General features: G+C 35.8%; 1 protein-coding gene across 4 annotated transcripts in view; it reads left to right on the top strand.

The window, feature by feature from the left end:
- Positions 1–17128, top strand: part of RNF141 (ring finger protein 141) — a 29613-nt gene extending 12485 nt beyond the window's left edge. Inside the window, exons 4-6 of one of the 4 annotated variants that reach the window (XM_036257764.1) lie at positions 223–341; positions 10752–10859; positions 16516–17128. In XM_036257764.1, the coding sequence (XP_036113657.1) occupies positions 223–341; positions 10752–10859; positions 16516–16666 (378 nt within the window). In that variant the 3' untranslated portion in view covers positions 16667–17128. Of the gene's footprint in view, positions 1–159; positions 342–10751; positions 10860–13649; positions 13744–16515 lie in introns of those variants that run through there. The other 3 variants (XM_036257762.1, XM_036257766.1, XM_036257765.1) reach the window with 3 other exon arrangements.
- The last annotated feature ends 2516 nt before the right edge of the window (positions 17129–19644 follow it).

Genomic DNA, 19644 nt, shown 5'->3' with positions numbered 1-19644 from the left:
TTGTTGAGTAATTGGCAAACCTGGAAAACTTCTATTTTCTAGGGTGTTTGACTAAATATTTGTTCCCCTTTTTGGGGGAAAATTGATAAGAGAAATTGTCAGCATTTTGGGGGGTTGTTTTTTGTTTGTTTTGTTTTTCAATTTTCTTTGTATTTTTAGATTAACAAAAGCCGTGGCATTGTGGAAGCATCACGGATTATGAATTTGTACCAATTTATGCAGCTTTATAAAGACATCACTAGTCAAGCAGCAGGAGTATTGGCACAGAGCTCCACCTCTGAAGACCCTGATGAAAACTCATCATCTGTAACATCTTGTCAGGCCAGTCTTTGGATGGGAAGGTATACAATACATAAGTACCATGTTTCTCCTATTTTCCAATATGCAAGCTACTGAAATTTCATTAATATTTTTGCTGGTGCTCTTTGTGACATCGTAAATCATATTGCTTTTTGTCTCTGTTGATATTATATCCCAGATTAGCTTTTGGGTTATTCTGTGCTTCAGGACATTGTTAGAGTGCCAATTAAAGAGAAGTTAAAGGGGATCATACCAGGTAATATTTCTGTCAATCCCATTTCCATGAATACACTTTCTACATGCTTACATTTAATGACAAAAGAGTTGCAGTTAATACCCCTCTTATAAGATACTTGGCTTATCAAGACATCAAAGCCCTTCAGCAAATTAGGTCCAAGAATGGCAGAATCATTCTAGTTTTTCTTAAAAATATCTAATTGAAACATTAAAGTTGTAAATATTGGCTCCAGGATTTGGCATACATCAATGAACACGTAGTTGATACCAGAGGGAAATGAAGTCTGCCAGAGTTTTCTCTGATGGTGCTTGTTTACTCGGGTCTAATATATTCTTGTTCTATCTAAACTTTCTTTTCCTTCTCTAATAATGCTTTTGGCATGTGGAAGCTCCTACCTGTTACCATTTAACAAACATGACCATAATTTAAATTTGTAAACGCCTCATTGGAAAGTCTTACATAGGTCCAGACATGTTGACATTCTGTCTTATTGTCATACAGAGTAGACAGCAAAAACCTGTATTGACAGTGTCCTTTACCTTAAAGTTAATAATATACTGAACAAGCATTTCTGTTTTATCGCTCTAGTTGCATTTTCTGATGTATTCTTAACCAACTGGTTTCCAAATACTATGTTGTAGTAAAATTGTATTTTCCATTTATCTTTAATAGGATTGTTTGGATTTCTAGGTTTGGGCTGTACAAGTGTTACTGAAATTCCAAATGAGTTTAATAACAGTATAGCAGCATTAAGGCTAATCTTTCTTGTATTTTGTAAAGTTCATCTCTCAAAGACAAATGTCTGGTTTTCTGATTTTTTTTTCTCTCCCTCTTTAAAATGGTGATTATTTATACATACTGTTTTAAAAACCAAAAATATTATTTACCAGAATATTTAAGCTCTATGTTAGCAAATGAAATGAAAGTGATACTTTTTTCTTGTTACAATCATTTTAATGAAGGAGATAGGGTGTTATTCCTTTTCATGTACCCTCGAGACTAGAAAATGCAATGCTGAATCACTAAGTTAGGGCTGCTTCTTGCCTTTGTATGTTTTTTGGTTTTTAGTTACACCCTGATACACTAATTCATAGAAAACCAGACTTTTCAAGTTGAATGGGGATCTTAAGAGGTATTTATTTGATTCAGCCTTACATCTGATTCATATTTCTATTAGTGGTTTACATTTATTGAGTACTTATGGGATATTAGGTATTGTGATGAGTGCTTTACATGTATAAAGTCATTAACTCCTCACAACAACCCAAGGGTAATATAATTATTGGCCCATTTCAGATGAAGAAACTGAGGTTTAGACAAATGAATGACATAGATAGATTTGCCCTACCTGAGATTCACATTCATGCCTGTCTGGAGATAACAGCCATGCTTCCAACCTGCATTATTATTCTCTGGTACATAAAGATCCTGTACTACAGTACTTCTTAAATTTTGACATTTAGTGGTTTTGAGGAGGAGCTTAAGATTCTGTCAAGCTTCCAATTAGGGTCACTGCTGCTGATCCATGAATAACCTTTGAATAGTAAGATTCTACGGTAGTCTAACTTGTACTTGAACACCTCCAGTTAAATGGGATTCACAGCCTCAGAGGAGCAAGCCTTTTCATATACATATGGTTCTGATTATTATGAAATCATCCCTTTTGTATTTTATTCCTTAGATAGTCAAAATCTAGCTCGCTCTCTCTCTTTTTTATATTAATTTATTTTTGTTACAGATGTTTCTCCTTTTTACCCCATTGACACTCTCTTCTCAATCCAGTTGTGTTGTTGCCTATATGTTGTTTTATCTCTTCCCTCCCTCATACCCCCCTCTTCTGAGGTTTGTCAGTCTATACCCTACCACTATGTCTCTGGGTCTATTTTGTTCATTATATTCCACAAATAAGTGAGATTATGTGATATTTGTCTTTCTCTGATTAGCTTCTTTTGCTTAGCATAATACTCTCCAGGTCCCTCTGTGTCATCTCAAAGGATAAGAGATCTTTCTTTCTTACAGCTGCATAGTATTCCATTGTATATATGTACCACAGCTTTTTAATCCACTCATCTATTGACAGATACCTGGGCTGTTTCCATATCTTAGCAATTGAAAATAGTGCTGCTATGAATGTAGGGGTAAATATATTCTTTCTAACTGGTATTTCAGGCTTCTTAGGATATATTCCTAGAAGTGGGATCACTGGGTCAAATGGCAGATCAATTTTTAACTTTTTGAGGAAACACTGTATTGTTTTCCATAGTGGCTGCACTAGTCTGTATTCCCACCAGCAGTGTACTAAAGTCCCCTTTCTCCACACCTTCACCAGCACTTGTTGTTTGATGATTTATTGATGGTGGCCATTATGCTGGATGTGAGGCAATACCTAATAGTAGTTTTTATTTCCATCTTTCTGATAATTAGTGATATTGAGCATTTTTTCATATGTCTCTTGGCTATTTGTGTGTCCTGTTTGGAGAGGTGTCTATTTAGGTCCTCTGCCCATTTTTTAATTGGATTCTTTGTCTTCCTTTTGTTGAGTTGTCTGAGGACTCTATATATTTTGGAAATTAACCCCTTATCTGATGTATCATTACCAATTATGCTCTCCCATATAGTGGGTTCCTTTTCCATTTTGATGCTTGTTTCTTTTGATGTGAAGAAGCTGTTTAGTTTGATGTAGTCCGTTTATTAATTTTTTTGTTTCTCTTGCCTTAGGTGTTGTATCACTGAAAATTCTGCTGTGTGTGATGTCTGAAATTTTTTGCTTACATTTTCTTCTAGGATTTTTATGGATTCATGAGTCACATTTAAGTCTTTTATCCATTTTGAGTTTATTCTTGTGTATGGTGTAAGTTGGTGGTCTAGTTTCATTTCTTTGCATGTAGCTGTCCAATTTTCCAAACACCATTTATTAAAGAGGCTGTCTTTACTCCATTGTATGCTCTTGCCATCTTTGCCAAATATTAATTGAGCATAATGTGTTGGGTCAATTTCTGGGTTCTCTGTTCTGTTCCATTGATCTATATGCCTGCTCTTGTGCCAGTACCAGGCTGTTTTGATTACAATGGCTTTGTAATGTAACCTGATATCTGGTATTGTGATCCCTCCTACTTTGTTCTTCTTTTTCAAGATTGCTGTGGCTATTCAAAGTTTTTTTGGTTCCATATAAACTTTTGGAGTGTTTGTTCTAGTTCTGTGAAATATGTCATTGGTATTTTAATAGGGATTGCATTGAATCTATAGATTGCTTTGGGTAGTGTGTACATTAATGGGATTGCATTGAATCTATAGATTGCTTTGAGTACTGTGTACATTTTAATGATGTTAATTCTTCCAATCCATGAACAAGGTATATGCTTCCACTTTTTTATATCTTCCTTTGTTTCTTTTTTAAATGTCCTGTAGTTTTCTGCAAACAGGTCCTTTACTTCTTTGATTAAGTTCATTCCTAGGTATGTTAATTTTTTTGCTGCAATGGTAAAAGAGATTTTTTTTTTTTAGTTTCTATTTCTCTGAGTTTATTATTGGTATATAAGAATGTCATTGAGCCCTGGCTGGTTTAGATCAGCAGTTAAAGCATCAGCTTGCAGAGCAAAGAGTCATGGGTTTGAGTCTGGTCAAGGGCATGAACCTCGGTTGAGGTTTGGATCCTGGCCCTGGTTTGGGTCGTGCATGGGGCAACCAATCGATGTGTCTCTCTCACATCAATGTTTGTTTCTTTCTATTTCTCCCTCTCATTCTGTCTGAAAATAAATGGAAAAATACCCTTGGGTGAGGACTTGGAAAAAAAAAAGAATGCCATTGATTTCTTGATGTTGACTTTGTATCCTGTTACTTTGCTCAATTCATTTATTAAATGTAGTAGATTTTTGATGGAGTCTTTAGGGTTTTCTATGTACGATATCATGTCATCTGCAAATAATGACAGTTTTACCTCCTCCTTTCCTATTTGGATCTCTTATTTTTTTCTTCATGTCTAATTACTGTGGTTAAGACTTCCAGTAGTATGTTAAATAAATAAGAGTGGTGAAAGTGGGCATTTTTGTGTTGTTCCTGTTCTTAAGGAAAATGCTTTAAGTTTTTGCCCATTAAGTATGATGTTGGCTGTAGGTTTTTCATATACGGCCTTTCTTATGTTGAGATACGATCCCTCTATTCCCACATTGGTGAGCATTTTTATCAGAAATAGGTGCTGGATTTTGTCAAATGCTTTTTCAGTGTCTATTGATATAATCATATAGTTTTTATCTTTCATTTTGTTTATGTGGTGCATCACATTTATTGATTTGCAAATATTGTACCATCCTGCATTCCTGGGATGAATCCCACTTGGTTATGGTGAATAACTTTTTGATGTATTGCTGGATCCGATTTGCTAATATTTTGTTAAGGATTTTGGCATCAATGTTCATCAGGGTTATTGGCCTGTAGTTTTCTTTCTTTGTAGTGTCTTTATCTGGTTTTGGAATTAGAATTATGCTGGCCTCATAAAATGAGTTTGGAAGACTTCCTTATTCTTGAATTTTTTGGAGTAGTTTGAGGAGAATGGGTGTTAGTTCTGTGAATGTTCAGAAAACTCCCCTCTGAAGCCGTCCTGGCCCAGGCTTTTGTTTGTTGGGAGATTCTTGATTACGTCTTCAGTTTCCTTAGTTGTTATTGCTCTGTTCAAGTTTTCTATCTCTTCCCAGTTTACTTTTGGGAGACTGTGTGTTTCTAGAAATTTGTTCATTTCACCTAAGTTTTCCAGTTTGTCAGCATATAACTGTTCATAGTAGTTTTTAACATTTTTTTGTATTTTTGTGGTGTCAGTTGTTACTTCTCCTCTTCTGTTTCAGATTTTATTTATTTGGGTCCTTTCTCTTTGTTTCTTGGTGAGTCTTGCTAAGGCTCCATCAGTCTTGTTTATCTTTTCAAAGAACCAGCTCTTTATTTCATTGATCTTTTCAATTGTTTTTTTAGTCTCTATGTCATTTATTTCTGCTCTGACCTTTACTATTTATTTCCTTCTACTTGCTCTGGGTGTGTGTGTGTGTGTGTGTGTGTACTTTTTTAGTTCTCTAAGTTGTAGGGTTAGAAAGTCTATTAGAAATTTTTCTTGTTTCTTGACGTAGGCCTGTAGTGCTATGAACTTCCCTCTCAGGACTGCTTTCGCTGTGTTCCACAGATTTTGTGTTGTTGTGTGTTCATTTTTATTGGTTTCCAGAAAGTTTTTAATTTCTTCCTTGATCTCCTTGGTAACCCATTCATTGTTTAGTAACATGCTATTTAGCTTCCATGTGTTTGAATGTTTTTGAGTGTTTTTATTGTAATTGAGTTCTAGTTTCATGCCATTGTGATCTGAGAAGTTGGTTGATAGGATTTCAGTCTTTGTGAACTTGTAGAGACTTAGTTTGTGTCCTAACATGTGGTCTGTCTTTGAGAATGTCCCAGGTGCACTTGAGAAGAATGTGAATTCTGCAGTTTTGGGATGTAATTCTCTGTAAATAGCTATTAAATCCATTTGATCTAGTGCATCATTTAGAGTCTCTGTTTCCTTGTTAACTTTTTGTCTAGAGGTTCTATACAGTGATGTCAGTGGGGTGTTGAAGTCCCCTGCTATGATTGTATTGCTGTTGATTTTTCCTTTGAAGTCCTCCAGAAGTTTTTAAATATATTTTTGTGCTCCTATATTGGGTGCATAAATGTTTACCAAGGTCATAGCCTCTTGTTGGATAGATCCTTTCAGTATTATGTAGTGGTCTTCTTTGTCTCTAGTTATGTCCTTCATTTTGAAGTCTATTTTATCGGATATGAGTATTGCTATCCCAGCTTTTTTTCCTTTTTATTTACTTGTAAAATTTTTTTCTATCCCTTCACTTTCAACCTATGTGAGTCTTTTGTTGTGAGTTGGGTCTCTTGTAGACAACATATGTATGAGTCATGCTTTTTTATCCATTCAACTACTCTGTGTCTTTTGATTGGAGTGTTCATTCCATTTAAATTTAAGGTTATTATTGATAAGTATTTATTGCTATTTTTGTTTATTATGGTTATGTTTCTCTTCCTATTTCTTCTCCTTATTAAAGCAGTTCTTTTAACATTTCTTGGTGTGCTGGTTTTGTGCTAATATATTCCCTTAGCCTTTTTTTTTTTTTTTTTTTTGTCTGGGAAACTCTTTATTTTATCTTCTATTTTGAATGATAGCCTTGCTAGATATAGTAGTCTTGGATTCAGATCCTTGTTTTTCATTACCTTGATTACTTCATGCCTTTCCCGTCTGCCCTGTAGTGTTTCTGTTGAGAAGTCAGCTGATGGCCTCATGGGGGTTCCTTTACAGGTAACCTGTGACTTATCTCTTGCTGCCTTTAAGATTCTCTCTCTGTTTTAATTTTTGGCATTGTTATTATTATTTGTCATGGTGTGGGCCTATTTGGGTTCTTCTTACTTGGGGCTCTCTGTACTTCTTGAACTTGTATGCCTTTTTTCTTCACCAAGTTAGGGAAGTTTTCTGTTACTATTTCTTCAAACATATTCTCTAACCCTTGCTCATTTTCTTCTTCTGGCACGCCTGCGTTGCAGATGTTGTTATGTTTCATGCTGTCCCACAGTTCTCTTAAGCTGTCTTCTTGCTTTTAATTGTTTTTTCTTTTTGGTTCTCTATGATTGGGTGATTTTTTTTTCTACCCTGTTTTCTAATTCCCTGATCCGGTCTTCAGCTTTCTCTACTCTGCTGGTTATTCCTTCCATTGTGTTCTTTATTTCTGCCGTGTCATTTTTCATTTCCCCTTGGTGGTTTTTCATTTTCAGTTGGTTGATTTTCAATGTTTCTATGTCTTTCTCATGCTGTTGAGCTCTTTACTCATGCTGTTGAGCTTTCTCATAACCATAACTCTGAACTTGATCTCTGATATCTTGCTTAATTCCATTTCATTTATCTCTTCTATAGAATTCTCTTGTTCTTTCACTTGGGGTTAGTTTCTTTGTTTCATCATTTTGGCGGTCTCAATGCATTTTGGAGCCTGCCAACATTTTTTATGGGTGTTGGTGTTCCACTGTCTCCCACTACTAGGTTTGAATGAGTGTGGGAGGACCCACATTAAACACCACTGTGAAGTCTTACTTTCCTAGATAGATTTGTAGGCCAAGCAAAGGTTCTGTTATCCTCTAGGTTTTGCCTGAAGGCTGTTAGTCTCAGTTACTTGATGAGCTTGGATTTGTAGCCCTCAGCTGAATGAAAAATCCCTCAGGTTTAAGAGAATTTCCAACAGGACTGGCATTTGCTTTCTGTCAGACTCTAGCTGTTAATGAATCTCAATTTGCATTTCTCTAGCCTGGCATACTGGTGTTAAATTCTTGAAGGAGTTTCCGTTGCTTCTTCCTGGGGCTTTGGGAAGGGGCTCTTGGAGTAAGATGGCTACTGTCCTATGAAGGAGTGATTTAGCATGATACTATCAGTGTCGCCCCTCCCCTGTGCCACAGACCCAGACTTTCTTTACACAGTTCCAGTCCAGTCTGCCCTCCCTCTGCTAGAGCCCAAGGTGAGGGGCTGTAGCTGATTTGGTGCTTTTTCAACCCCAGCCTTCTCAATGGGAACTGCTCACAGCTAAAAAAGCCCTCAGCTGCTGCCCATGGGCTCTCAGCTCACTCTCTCATGCCTTCGCAGTTCCTACTAGGCTCGATTTGGTGTCCTCTTTCCATCTCTGGTTATACGGGTCCTCTCCAGCTGCTTTTCAGTTGGCTTTTCCTGATGATTTGTCTTTATTTTAGTTGTAATTCCATTTTGGTCCTGGGAGACGGTGTGTATAGCTTCCATTCACTCCGTCACTATCTTTTTCCTATTCAGTCCAGCAGGCTGGAGGTCTTTTAAGGATACAGCTATACAGGGATGTGTTTGAAGCAATTAGAGTAGATAGATAGTAGTCTATCCTTATTTGTGCTTTCACTTTCTGTCGTTTCAGTTTCCAGTGGTCAACCCATCAATATAAAAAGCAGGGCAGGCAACACACACAATACCATAGTGAAGGTCATTGTGGTAGTTTCTGAATATCCCCAAGTCACTCCATTCTTGAAATACCCACGTCATCCTCTCTCCAGAGCTGGCACAGCTCAACTTGAAGAGAGATTTATTTGCCTTTAGTTTCAAAATCTGGCTATCTTGAGGCAACGCAGCACAGACTCTAGAACCAAATTGCCCGTGTTCAAATTCTGGCTGCACTCCTGTGTAACTTGGAACAAGTTATTAAACTCTTTCCTTGGTTTCTTCATCTTTTAAAAGAGGATGATAACAGTAGTATCTACTTCATAGGACTCTTGAGACAGTTAAGTGAGTTAATATATGTAAAATGCTTAGAATAGTACCTGGCCCATAATAGTATATCTGTAAAAGTTACCTATCATTATCACTAAATTACTACTATACTCTACTTATTTCAATGGCAGTGCCTTTTGGAGGACCACCAAAAAATTCTGTTCTCTTTTCCAGCTTTCTACATATTTGAAAACAGTAATGAAATCCTCACTGAGCCTCTGTTCTCCAAGATAAGCATCCCCATTTCCTTCAGCCTTTGTTTATGAGACTCTTCTATGTCCTGGAGGCTTTCCTGGATAATCCTTTATCTGTCAATATGTTTTCCAGGAAGGGAGCATAAACACGAACGCTCTATAAGTGGTCTAACAAGGACAAGTAGAACAAGACTCTTCTTCTTTCTGGTCACTGTACTGCTTGGAAGGTAGCAAAAAATCAGGGGGATGTTATACAGGTTCCACTGGCTGCTTCTATTTCTCCTGTTCTTTCCTTTGTCCCTATCCAGAATGCTGTTCTTCATAGCCCTTTGCTCCTCACTGTAAAACACTATCCTGTCACTATGGATTCAGTTATATTTGCTTTTGACGCCCATGTCTACATCCTTAGATGTAAAGTGTCAGCTCCTCAAAAGCAGAGACTTCAGTTCATCTGGGTCTAGCACAGTATGTAACTCCTAAAAGGCATTTAAACATTGAAATGAATGTATGTAGAAAAAAAATTAAATACATTAGATCCACATCCATCTAGGTTTTCATTCAGTTTCCCCATTTCAGTTCAGTGGCTACCTTATTTTGCCCTATTACTAACGCATAACATTTAATCTGTTGCCACATCTTGATGATTTCTTTTTTATAATGACCCTTAGACCAGACCCTAATTATTTCCCAAGTGAAATGTCAATGTCTTATATCTAGTGGCATAAACACAGCAGAGAATTAAAAACATGTTAGAGGTAGCTTCTACCGTTAAACGTATAGACTAGTGGCTATGCATTGAAACATTCAATCTCTGTATAATTAAAAAAGTAATACACGCTTGATGAAGAAAACCTTACAGTTACAGAACAGCACAAAGGATAAAAGCAAATTAAAATCACTTCAAGAAACATTTATTGAGGACCTAAGACAAACTCCCTTTATTCAAAGAATTTAGTTTATAGATATACCCACCAATAAACAGCCAATTGAAATACAGTATGTAAGTTCTTTCATTGAGACACATGTTGGTTTTGCAAACGGAGATATTTTGGGCTCAGTTACTGAGGTTGGAATTTGCCAAACTCACAAGGGTATTCCAGGAAAGGAAAACACCACATGCAAAGGCACTAGGTTCATTCAGGGTACTCTAAATTGTGGCCAGAGTAGAAGATTCAACATCTCTTTTCTTCCCAACATGAAAAAACACCTTGAGGACAGAGACTTTGCTTTCTATCTCTTTTGTTTGTTTTGTATTTCCTATAGCACCTGATACTTAAGACTAAGCTATTTTTTCATTTATATGCTCATTATCAGCATCAGCACAAGAAGGCCCTGGTGGCAAGGTCCATATTTTATAGAGCTTTGTATCCTGCATGGTGAATAAATTATATATTGGTTGCATTTATATAAATGTAATATGATTTAATGGGCTAAGTTATTTTCATAAAGACTTGAGTAGTTCCAGTTTTTATACAAATTTTCTTTTTAACCATTGCAGAATTTATTTTTTATCCAGTCTTTCTTTATGAAATTTGCCCCTCTTAGTACTTCTTCCCTAATATAATTGCCTTCCCTAAAAGGTACGTTGATTTAGTCTGATACTGCATGAGTTGTTTGCTTTATACTGAGACACATAGATGTTTGATAATGCTTTCTAAGACAATAGAGACAAAGTTTAAACTAGAATGACAGCAGAGAATATTGTTTCAGCTCAGTTTTCACATTGCAGGGTGAAGCAGCTGACTGATGAGGAGGAATGTTGTATCTGCATGGATGGTCGTGCTGACCTCATCCTGCCTTGTGCTCACAGCTTTTGTCAGAAGTGCATTGATAAATGGTAAGTTATCTGCAGTATCATGGGATTGGCAAAGGTCTAACGGGAGCATCATGTATCTGAATAAACTTCAAAAAATACAAAAATATTGTAGTTAAGTATAAGAGATTTTGTTCTTTAGTGCTTTGAATTTTATTGCATGCCTCCTAATGGTTAAAACTATTTTTATTTTTATACCTAAAGTTTATAAAATGTAGGGATGTATTTTAGTCTTGGCAGTTTACTTTTACTATTAAGGAGATTTATGCCTGACTTGAGTCTAGAATCACATGCTTTCCTTTTTCTTCTTTCTACATTGCTCTATTATATATGACTAGAAGAAGCAATATGAACTCTTGAATAATTGGACCTTGAAAGATCAGCTAGACAAGCTCATTAGTGTTTTACAAATAAGAATCTCATTTAGGAGAATTTATAATTGATATATAATAAACTACATATGTTTAAAGTAAAATTTGATGTTTTGACATGTCTACACATGCACAAAAACCATCATCACAATACAGATAATGAACAAGTCTATCACCCCAAAAAGTTATGTTGTATCCACTGTAAAATTTCCTTCCCATCCCTTCCTTCCAATGCTCAGGCAACCACTATTCTGCTTTCAATCACTACAGAATAATTTGGATTTTCTAGAATTTTTATAACTGAAATCATAAAGTATATACTCTATTTTTGTCTGGCTTCTTTCATTCAATATAATTATTTCTATTTTTACCCATGTGGTAGCATATTCCTTTTTATTGCTGAGTAGTATTCCTTGTACAGCTTATTTATCCATTCACCTGTTGCTGGACATTGGGTTGTTTCCAATTTTTAGCTATTAAAAATAAAGCTTTTTTTTTACTTTGTTTTTATTTTTTTTGACAGTGTTTCTTTTGCTAAAATAAATGGAAATGCAGTCCCCAAATTTAGAAGCCAAAAACATCACTTTTATTGAGAACCTACCCATCTATCCAAAAGTATAAAATATAGATCTCTTCAAATATCAAGTGAAAGACATTTATCCTTATAATTATATAAATATAAAGTAAAACAATGTAAAACCACTTTCACTTATAAGAAGGACAAGATTTTAACACACACAGTATTTGACAAGCTTGTGGAGAAACTAGCACTTTTATATATTGTAAGTCAGTATATAAATTGATGCAACTCCTTTGAGGACATTTTGGTAATATCTATTAAATTAATAGTTTTTTAACACTTTTTAAAAAATATGTTTTAATTGATTTTAGGGAGGAAGGGGGGGAGAGAGAGAGAAACATCGATTGGTTGCCTCCCGTATACACCCTAACCAGGGATCAAACCCACAACCTGGGTATGTGCCCTGACCAGGAATATGTAGAACCAGTGATGTTTCAGTGCATAGGATGATGCTCAACCAACTGAGCCACACTGGTGAGGGCCATATTTTTTTTAACTTTCAAAAGGAACTTTATTGAGGTGTAACATACACACAATAAAATGCACCCATTTTATGTGTATATTTCAGTATATTTTGACAAACTTTTACGATCATGTAACCAGCATGACAGTCAAGATACAAAACATGTCCCTTTCCCCAAAAAGTTTAGTATCTGTGATAGAGTCAGTCATAGGAATCAGAGATCTTTGTTTATATTACAGTTGATATATATGTAAGTCGCGGATATTACATCATATTACGTAAATGTCATTCACTCTGATCACTACTTTGAAATCATATTAGTTTTCAGACTCACCAAGATATATTTACACATAAAGCTTTAATATACATTTGTGGACAAGTCATTTTATGGATATATATTTTGGGTGGTTTTTTTCCTTGGATAAATACCTAGAGTGGTATGGCTAGATCATATGATAGGTATACTTTAAATTTTTAAGAAACTACCAGCTGTTTTCCAAAGTGGTTGTACCATTTTACACTTCCATCAGCAGTGTATGAGAGTTATAATTGCTCCACAACCTTGTCAATACTTAGTCTGGTCAGTTCTTTTAATTTTAGCCATTCCATAAATGTGTCATGGTATCTCATTGTGGTTTTAATTTGCATTTCCCTACTGATGGATTATGTTGAGCATCTTTTCATGCACTTATTTACATCCAAATGTCTTCTTTGGTAAAGTATCCATTCAAAGTTTGAGAGTTATTTATTTATTATGGATATATATCCTTTATTACATATATATGATTTGCAAATATTTTCTTCCACTCTCTGATTTGCCTTTTCATTCTCTTGAGAATGTCTTTCAAAGAGTAGAAGTTTTTAATTTTGACAAGGTCCAGTATATATCAGTTTGTGATTTATGGATAATGATTTTAGTGTCATATCTAAGAAATCTTTATCTGTCTTCTGAAAAGTTTATAGTTTTTAGGTTTTACATTTAGGTCTATGATCCATTTGAGTTAATTTTTTTTTTCTTTTGGTACGTGCCCCTAGTGGGAGCCGAATCCTGGGCTCCTCGGTCTGCAGGCCAATGCTCCAACCACTGAGCCAAACCAGCCAGAGCTTTTGAGTTAATTTTTTAATCTGGTGTGAAGTATTGATCAGAATTCTTTTTTTTTTTTTGCATGTGGTTGCAACACATTTTGTTGAAAACACTATCTTCACTAAATTGCCTCTGCACCTCTGTTGAAAAGCAGTTGCTCAAATACATGTAGATATATTTTAGGGTTCTATTCTGTCCCATTGATCTGTTTGTCTGTTTCATACCAATACTGCAATATCTTGATTATCATCTAGCTTTTTATAAGTCTTAAAATCAGGAAGTATTAGTCCTCAAACTTTGTTCTTCTTTTTCAAAGTTATTTGGCTGTTCTAGGTCTTTTGAATTTTCAGTGTGAATTTCGGCATCAACTTGTCAGTTTCTACAAAAAGCTATAAGGATTTTTATTGGGATTGTGTTAAATAAACCAATTTGGAGAGTTGACTTATTAACAATATCCAATCTTCTCATCCACAACCACAGTATGTTTCTCCATTTACTTAGGTCTTGTTTAATTTCTTTCATCAGTTTTTGTAGCCTTCAGTGTTACATATCTTTGACACATTTAGCCCTAATGCTTTATAGTTCTTTTGCTATTTTAAATGGTATTTTTAAATTTCGGTTTATGGTTGGTTGTTGCTATATAGAAATACAATAGATTTTTGTGTATCAATCTTGTATTCTGCAACCTTACTAAACTAGTTTATTAGTTTTGATAGTATTTTTATAGATTACATAGGATTTTCTTGAATGTCTGAATATCAGTTTTCAAAATTTTTTTTTCTGGATATAGAATTCTAGACTGACAGTTTTTTGTTTGTTTGTTTGTTTTCCCCCAATGCTTTAATGATCTTGCTTTATTCTCATTTTTCTTGCATTGTTTCCTATGAGAAATCTCTGTCATCCTAATCTTTTTTTCCTGTGTGGGTATTGTATCTTTTTCCCCTCTGGATGCTTTAAAGGTTTTTTTTTTCATTATCACTGGTTTTGAGCAATTTAATTGTGATGTGCCTTACACTAGTTTTCTTTAAGTTCCTTATGCTTAGGGTTCATTGAGTCTTTAGATTTGTAGGTTTATGATATCATCAGTTTGGGAGTTTTTCAGCCATTATTTCTCAAATATTTTTTCTGTTCTCTCCCCTCTCCTTCTGGGACTACAGCAACACATATGTTAAACCACTTGAAGTTGTCCCACAGTTCACTGATGCTATTCTCCTCCTCCTCCTCCTCCTCCTCCCCCTCCTCCTCCTTCCTCTTTCTCCTCCTTTCTTTTTGAGTCTTTTCAAATTACTAATCTTTTTTTCTACAATGTCTAACTTGCCATTAATTCCCACCCAGTGTATTTATTACTTCAGATGCTGTAGTTTTCATCTCTAAAAGTTTCTGTGTCTCTACTTAATATGTTTGATCTTTATTCTACTTTTTTAAAAAATATGGAATATGGTTATCATAACCTTTAAGTTTCTTCTTTGCTAATTCTAACATTTGTGTTGGTTCTGGATTGCTTTTGATTGATTTTCCTCTTCATTTTGGGTTGTATTTTTCTGCTTCTTTTTATGCCTGGTAGTTCTTGATTGGGTGCCAGACATTGTGATTTTTACCTTTTTGGGTACTGGATATTTTTGTATTACTATAAATATTCTGAGCTTTGTTCTGGGATATAGTTACTTAGAAACAGTTTGATCCTTTTGGGTCTTGCTGTTACAATTTGTTAGGCAAGTTTAGCGCTATGTTTAGTTTAGAGTGGATTATGTCCCACTAATGAGGCAAGACCCTTCAGACTACTCAATGCTCCAGTCTGGCTGGTGGGAACAGGCACTATCCCAGGCCCCCTCAAATTCTTGTGGGTAATTCCTCAGCCTGGAGTAGTTTCCTCACATGCACACACCCTGCTGAATATACTCCTGGGGGACCTTCAGTGGATTCGGGAAATCTCCCTTTGTGCAGCTTTCTCCACACCAGTTCTCTGACCTGTGAAGTCTAACTGCCTTAGCCTCCCGAGATTCTCAGCTCTGTCCTCTCAACTAGGAGAGGAGCCTGCCAAGCTCCACCTCAGTGCCCTCTGCTTACTCTGTGGCCTAGAAACTCTCAAGGCAGCATGGTCAGTGTGACTCAGTGGTTGAGCGTTAACCCATATACTAAGTGGTTGCCAGTTTGATTCCCGGTCAGGACACATGCCCAGGTTGTAGGCCAAATCCCCAGTGCGGGGCATGCAGGAGGCAGCCAGTCAATGTTCTCTCTCATCAATGTTTCTATCTCTTGCTCCCTCTCCCTTCCTCTCTCTCTGAAATCAATAAAGAAAAAAAACAAAACAAAAAACTCTCAAGGCAATTACCTGGGGCAATTGTAGGGCTCACTTTCTTTGCTTCCCACCTGTCAAGGATTATTGTCCTTTGTTGCCTGATGTCTAGTCTGTCCCTGTTGGCCAGAGCAGAAGCTGACTGTTTTAAAATTGACTTGTGCACAGAAGAGCAACATAATTATCTTGTTAAGTATCTATCTATGAAGAACCAGAAAGGAATCTGAATAATATATGCCAGCTCTAGCTTTCACATTTAGTTTTTGAAACAGATTTCTTAGTTTCTGCACAAAAGCCAAAGAGCAATTAATATAATTTAATTACTTTGGTCTCAGATTTCACTGAGAGATGAAGAGAAAAACATTCTCCCTGCATGACATGTTTCTGGCTCAAATATGGTATTTTTAAAATTTCCAAAATAATGTTTGACAAGACAAAAAATATCACTTTGGAAAACATAATCTTATTTAAGTCATCATATATAAGCTCTTTTTCTGTCAGGAAAATTATTCTGTATGTAAAGTTATCTTATTTTAAACCTTGAATGCTTCCATTTTGTCGCTTATAGTGGCAAAAGATGGAAAAAACTAAATGTTCTTCTGTGGGAGACTAATTAAATGAATGGTGATCTATTCATACAATATATGTTTAAAAGAATAAACAGCTCTAACATGTACTGATACATAATGGCCTATAAGATATACTGACAAATTGTTATTAGTAGTTGCCCCTGGAGATAAGAATTAAAAATTGGGATGGAAAAAGATTTTCCACTGTATCCTTTTATGCTATTTACTTTTAAAAAGGTGATGTACATGTATTACTTTTAAAATCTGTTTTATAAAAGAAGAAAAAAAAACTATTCTTTAATTGACTTCTCTAATAGGAGTGATCGACACAGGAATTGCCCTATTTGCCGCCTGCAGATGACTGGAGCAAATGAATCTTGGGTGGTGTCAGATGCACCCACTGAAGATGATATGGCTAACTATATTCTCAACATGGCTGATGAGGCGGGCCAGCCCCACAGACCGTGACTGTGGGGCGAAGTGTGTCGTTGCTGTGTGGGCTGTAAATACTGGGTCATGGGGAAGGAATGCAGGGATGTGGTGGCACAGGCGCAGAGAACTCCGTTTTCCCCACTCGTTTCTTTTTGCTTTTCTGACAGTTTGTCCCATTTTTTTTGATAAACTTTTCATGTCTTCCATTTATGGTAAACTAAAATGTGCTACTGTTTTAGACCATATTTTTCTATTATTTATCTGTTCTAATATAGCATATTAAACTAACTGCTCTTGAATCCTTTGCTGAGGTAACAGCAACATTTCCAGAGGCTTCTGAAACACTACTATTTTTCAGGGTAGGAGCATTCTGGAATCTGTCTAGTTAGGTTTAAAATAAACCATGAGCCCTGGCCAGTGTGGCTCAGTGATTAGAGTGTTGTCCCATACACCTAAGGGTCATGGGTTCGATTCCCAGTCAGGGCACATACCCAGGTTGCAGGTTCGATCCCCATTCAGGATGTGTATGGGAGGCAACTGATCAATGTTTCTCTCTCATATTGGTGTTTTTCTCTCTCCCTTTTCCTTCCGCTTTCTCTAGAATCGAAAAGATATATCCTCGATGAGGATTAAAAAATAAATAAACCATGAATGTTAAAAAGTTGTAGCCATCTGAGAGAGAATTTTAAATTACTGAAAAATGAGGCTATGTTGAAGTGCATGTTACTACTTAGTCTTTCTGCTGGAATCTAAGGAGTGTGTATGCCCCCTTGTGGTTAATCATTGCTCCTTTAATAACTATTACTTGAAATGATCCACAATTATTTCATAATTTTAGCTGTGTTTTGAACTACATGTTTTTTACTTAAAAGCGCTTTTTCCTTCTATGCTGTATAATTTGGGTGAAGACTATAGAGTTGGGTGTGACTTTGCCTTATAAATGGACTTCGGCTGGGGAATCTTCTAGGACTGCTTTCCCACAGCTGAGGAACCATTCTAAATAGCTTTTGATAATGCTCATGCATCTTGGAGTTTCAGAAGGAAATTTTTATCACATATCCTAAATTTTATATGTCCAAATTATGAAAAATCATTTAATATTGGTTTATGGTGCTTTTATTTTCTTAACTTGAAAGCATCTTTCTGAAGCCAAGTCCTTAAACTGCTTAGATTAAGAGAGAATAAGTAGCTTTTTAACCATATGTACATAAAACACCTCTGAAAATTAGGAGATAATTTGGGTTTCTTACTGTTTCACTTGACTTCCTTTGAAATACTTTGGAAGAGTATGGTCATAATGGAATTGTAATGTTCAGTGGCACTTCAACCATTTTTTAAAAAATTTTGCTTATAAAGTAAAATTTTTGTTTTATGTTAAATATTATGTCAGCGTATTAAAACTAGGGCCTGATGTCTGCTTTTAACAGAATGTTGCCCTGGCCAGTATGTTCAATGGTTAGAGCATCGGCCCCCCTCACCAAAGATTCGAGGGTTCGATTCCTGGTCAGGAGCAAGTACCTGGGTTGCAGGGCTTTTTGTGTTTTTTTGCGGGGGTTGCAGTTTTGATCCCTGGCCTTGGTTGGGGTGCATGTAGGAGGCAACCAGTTGATGTGTCTCTCTCACATCTATGTTTCTCTCTGTCCCCTGTCCCATATTCCCTTCCACTCTCTCTCAAAATCAATGGAAAAAATATCCTTGGGTGAGGAGTAACAAAAATGAATGAATGTTAACATTCCATGTAAATTTTCTGACTTTTTAGTTACAAATACTCTGTGAAGTACCAGGGTACACAATTTAAGTTGCTACTTATTGATGGCAAAATTTTTGGATACTAGGATTTTAATAGACATGCAAAGTAAATAACTTATTTCTAAGAAAAATGACCAAAGGAGGCTTGATTTTTACCCCCCAAAACACTGATAACTAATTGGTTGACATTCATGACAGGGCATGAAATAGTACCACCAAATAGCTCAACACTCACACACTTTGGATATTTATGCAGAGTACTGAGGACTCTATTCATACCAACCTGGCAATGTACTCTGTGGTTGTGAGAAAGCCCCTTCCTCTGGTTTGTAGGTTCATTCTTTAGAAACTGAGAGTTTATTTGTGGTTTTCACATTTTATTTCAGCAATAGAATCTTTTCTCTTTTTCAGGTAAAATCTTACTCAGAACCCCTATATACATGTGCTACATGTGCACACACGTGCATGCACACACACAGACTCTCACACACACACACACACACACACCTTACACCACTTTCTAATTCATTTATTTATATAAATTTCATATACTATAATATTAAATATTATAAAGCCAACCAGTGAAAACATATATTAACGCATTGGTGATATTCCAGTGTGTTAGAATTTGGTGGGTAACACAGTTGCATGATGGGACTAGTGTTTCGTTGTTGTTGTTGTTGTTTTAATTAAATTCAAGTCAAATTTGCAGAACCCTGACTCTCCTCCATGGATTGTTAGTATTCTATGGAACATATTTTGAAAACCTTGGGATAGGTGATCCCCTGATATCTCAGTCAGCTCTAAGATTTTAAATCCTTTGGATTAGACTTGCTGAGTCCAATTCAGATTGCATCATTTAAGAATGTATCTGAAAATGAACACAGTTGCTTACCAGATTTTTGGGTCTTTCCCAGATAGTCAATGATTTTATCCCTCAGAATTTTTCACTTTTCAGGGGATTATTTGACAGTGAGCACAGTAACTTGATATTGCCCAGACCTTTTTACTTTTCAGTATGAGCTCCAAGATACTAACTGATCTACTGTGAAATGTAAAATGTATTTATTAGCCTTATCTAATAAGTGAGCACAGGTTTTTGCTCACTCCATTAAACTGGGTGATAATTCTTTAGATGTGAATATTAGGTATGTTATAATAACTATCTATAAAAAGTTGTAAATTTGTTTATGGATGAAATGTACACTTTTTGTATTCTGTACAGCTTTGTCTGTTTTAATTATGAAGCACTTAAATGCACTTAC

Source organism: Molossus molossus, unplaced genomic scaffold (assembly GCF_014108415.1).
Source record: "Molossus molossus isolate mMolMol1 unplaced genomic scaffold, mMolMol1.p scaffold_m16_p_13, whole genome shotgun sequence".
Lineage (NCBI taxonomy): Eukaryota > Metazoa > Chordata > Mammalia > Chiroptera > Molossidae > Molossus > Molossus molossus.
This window is presented reverse-complemented; position numbering and strand designations above follow the sequence as displayed.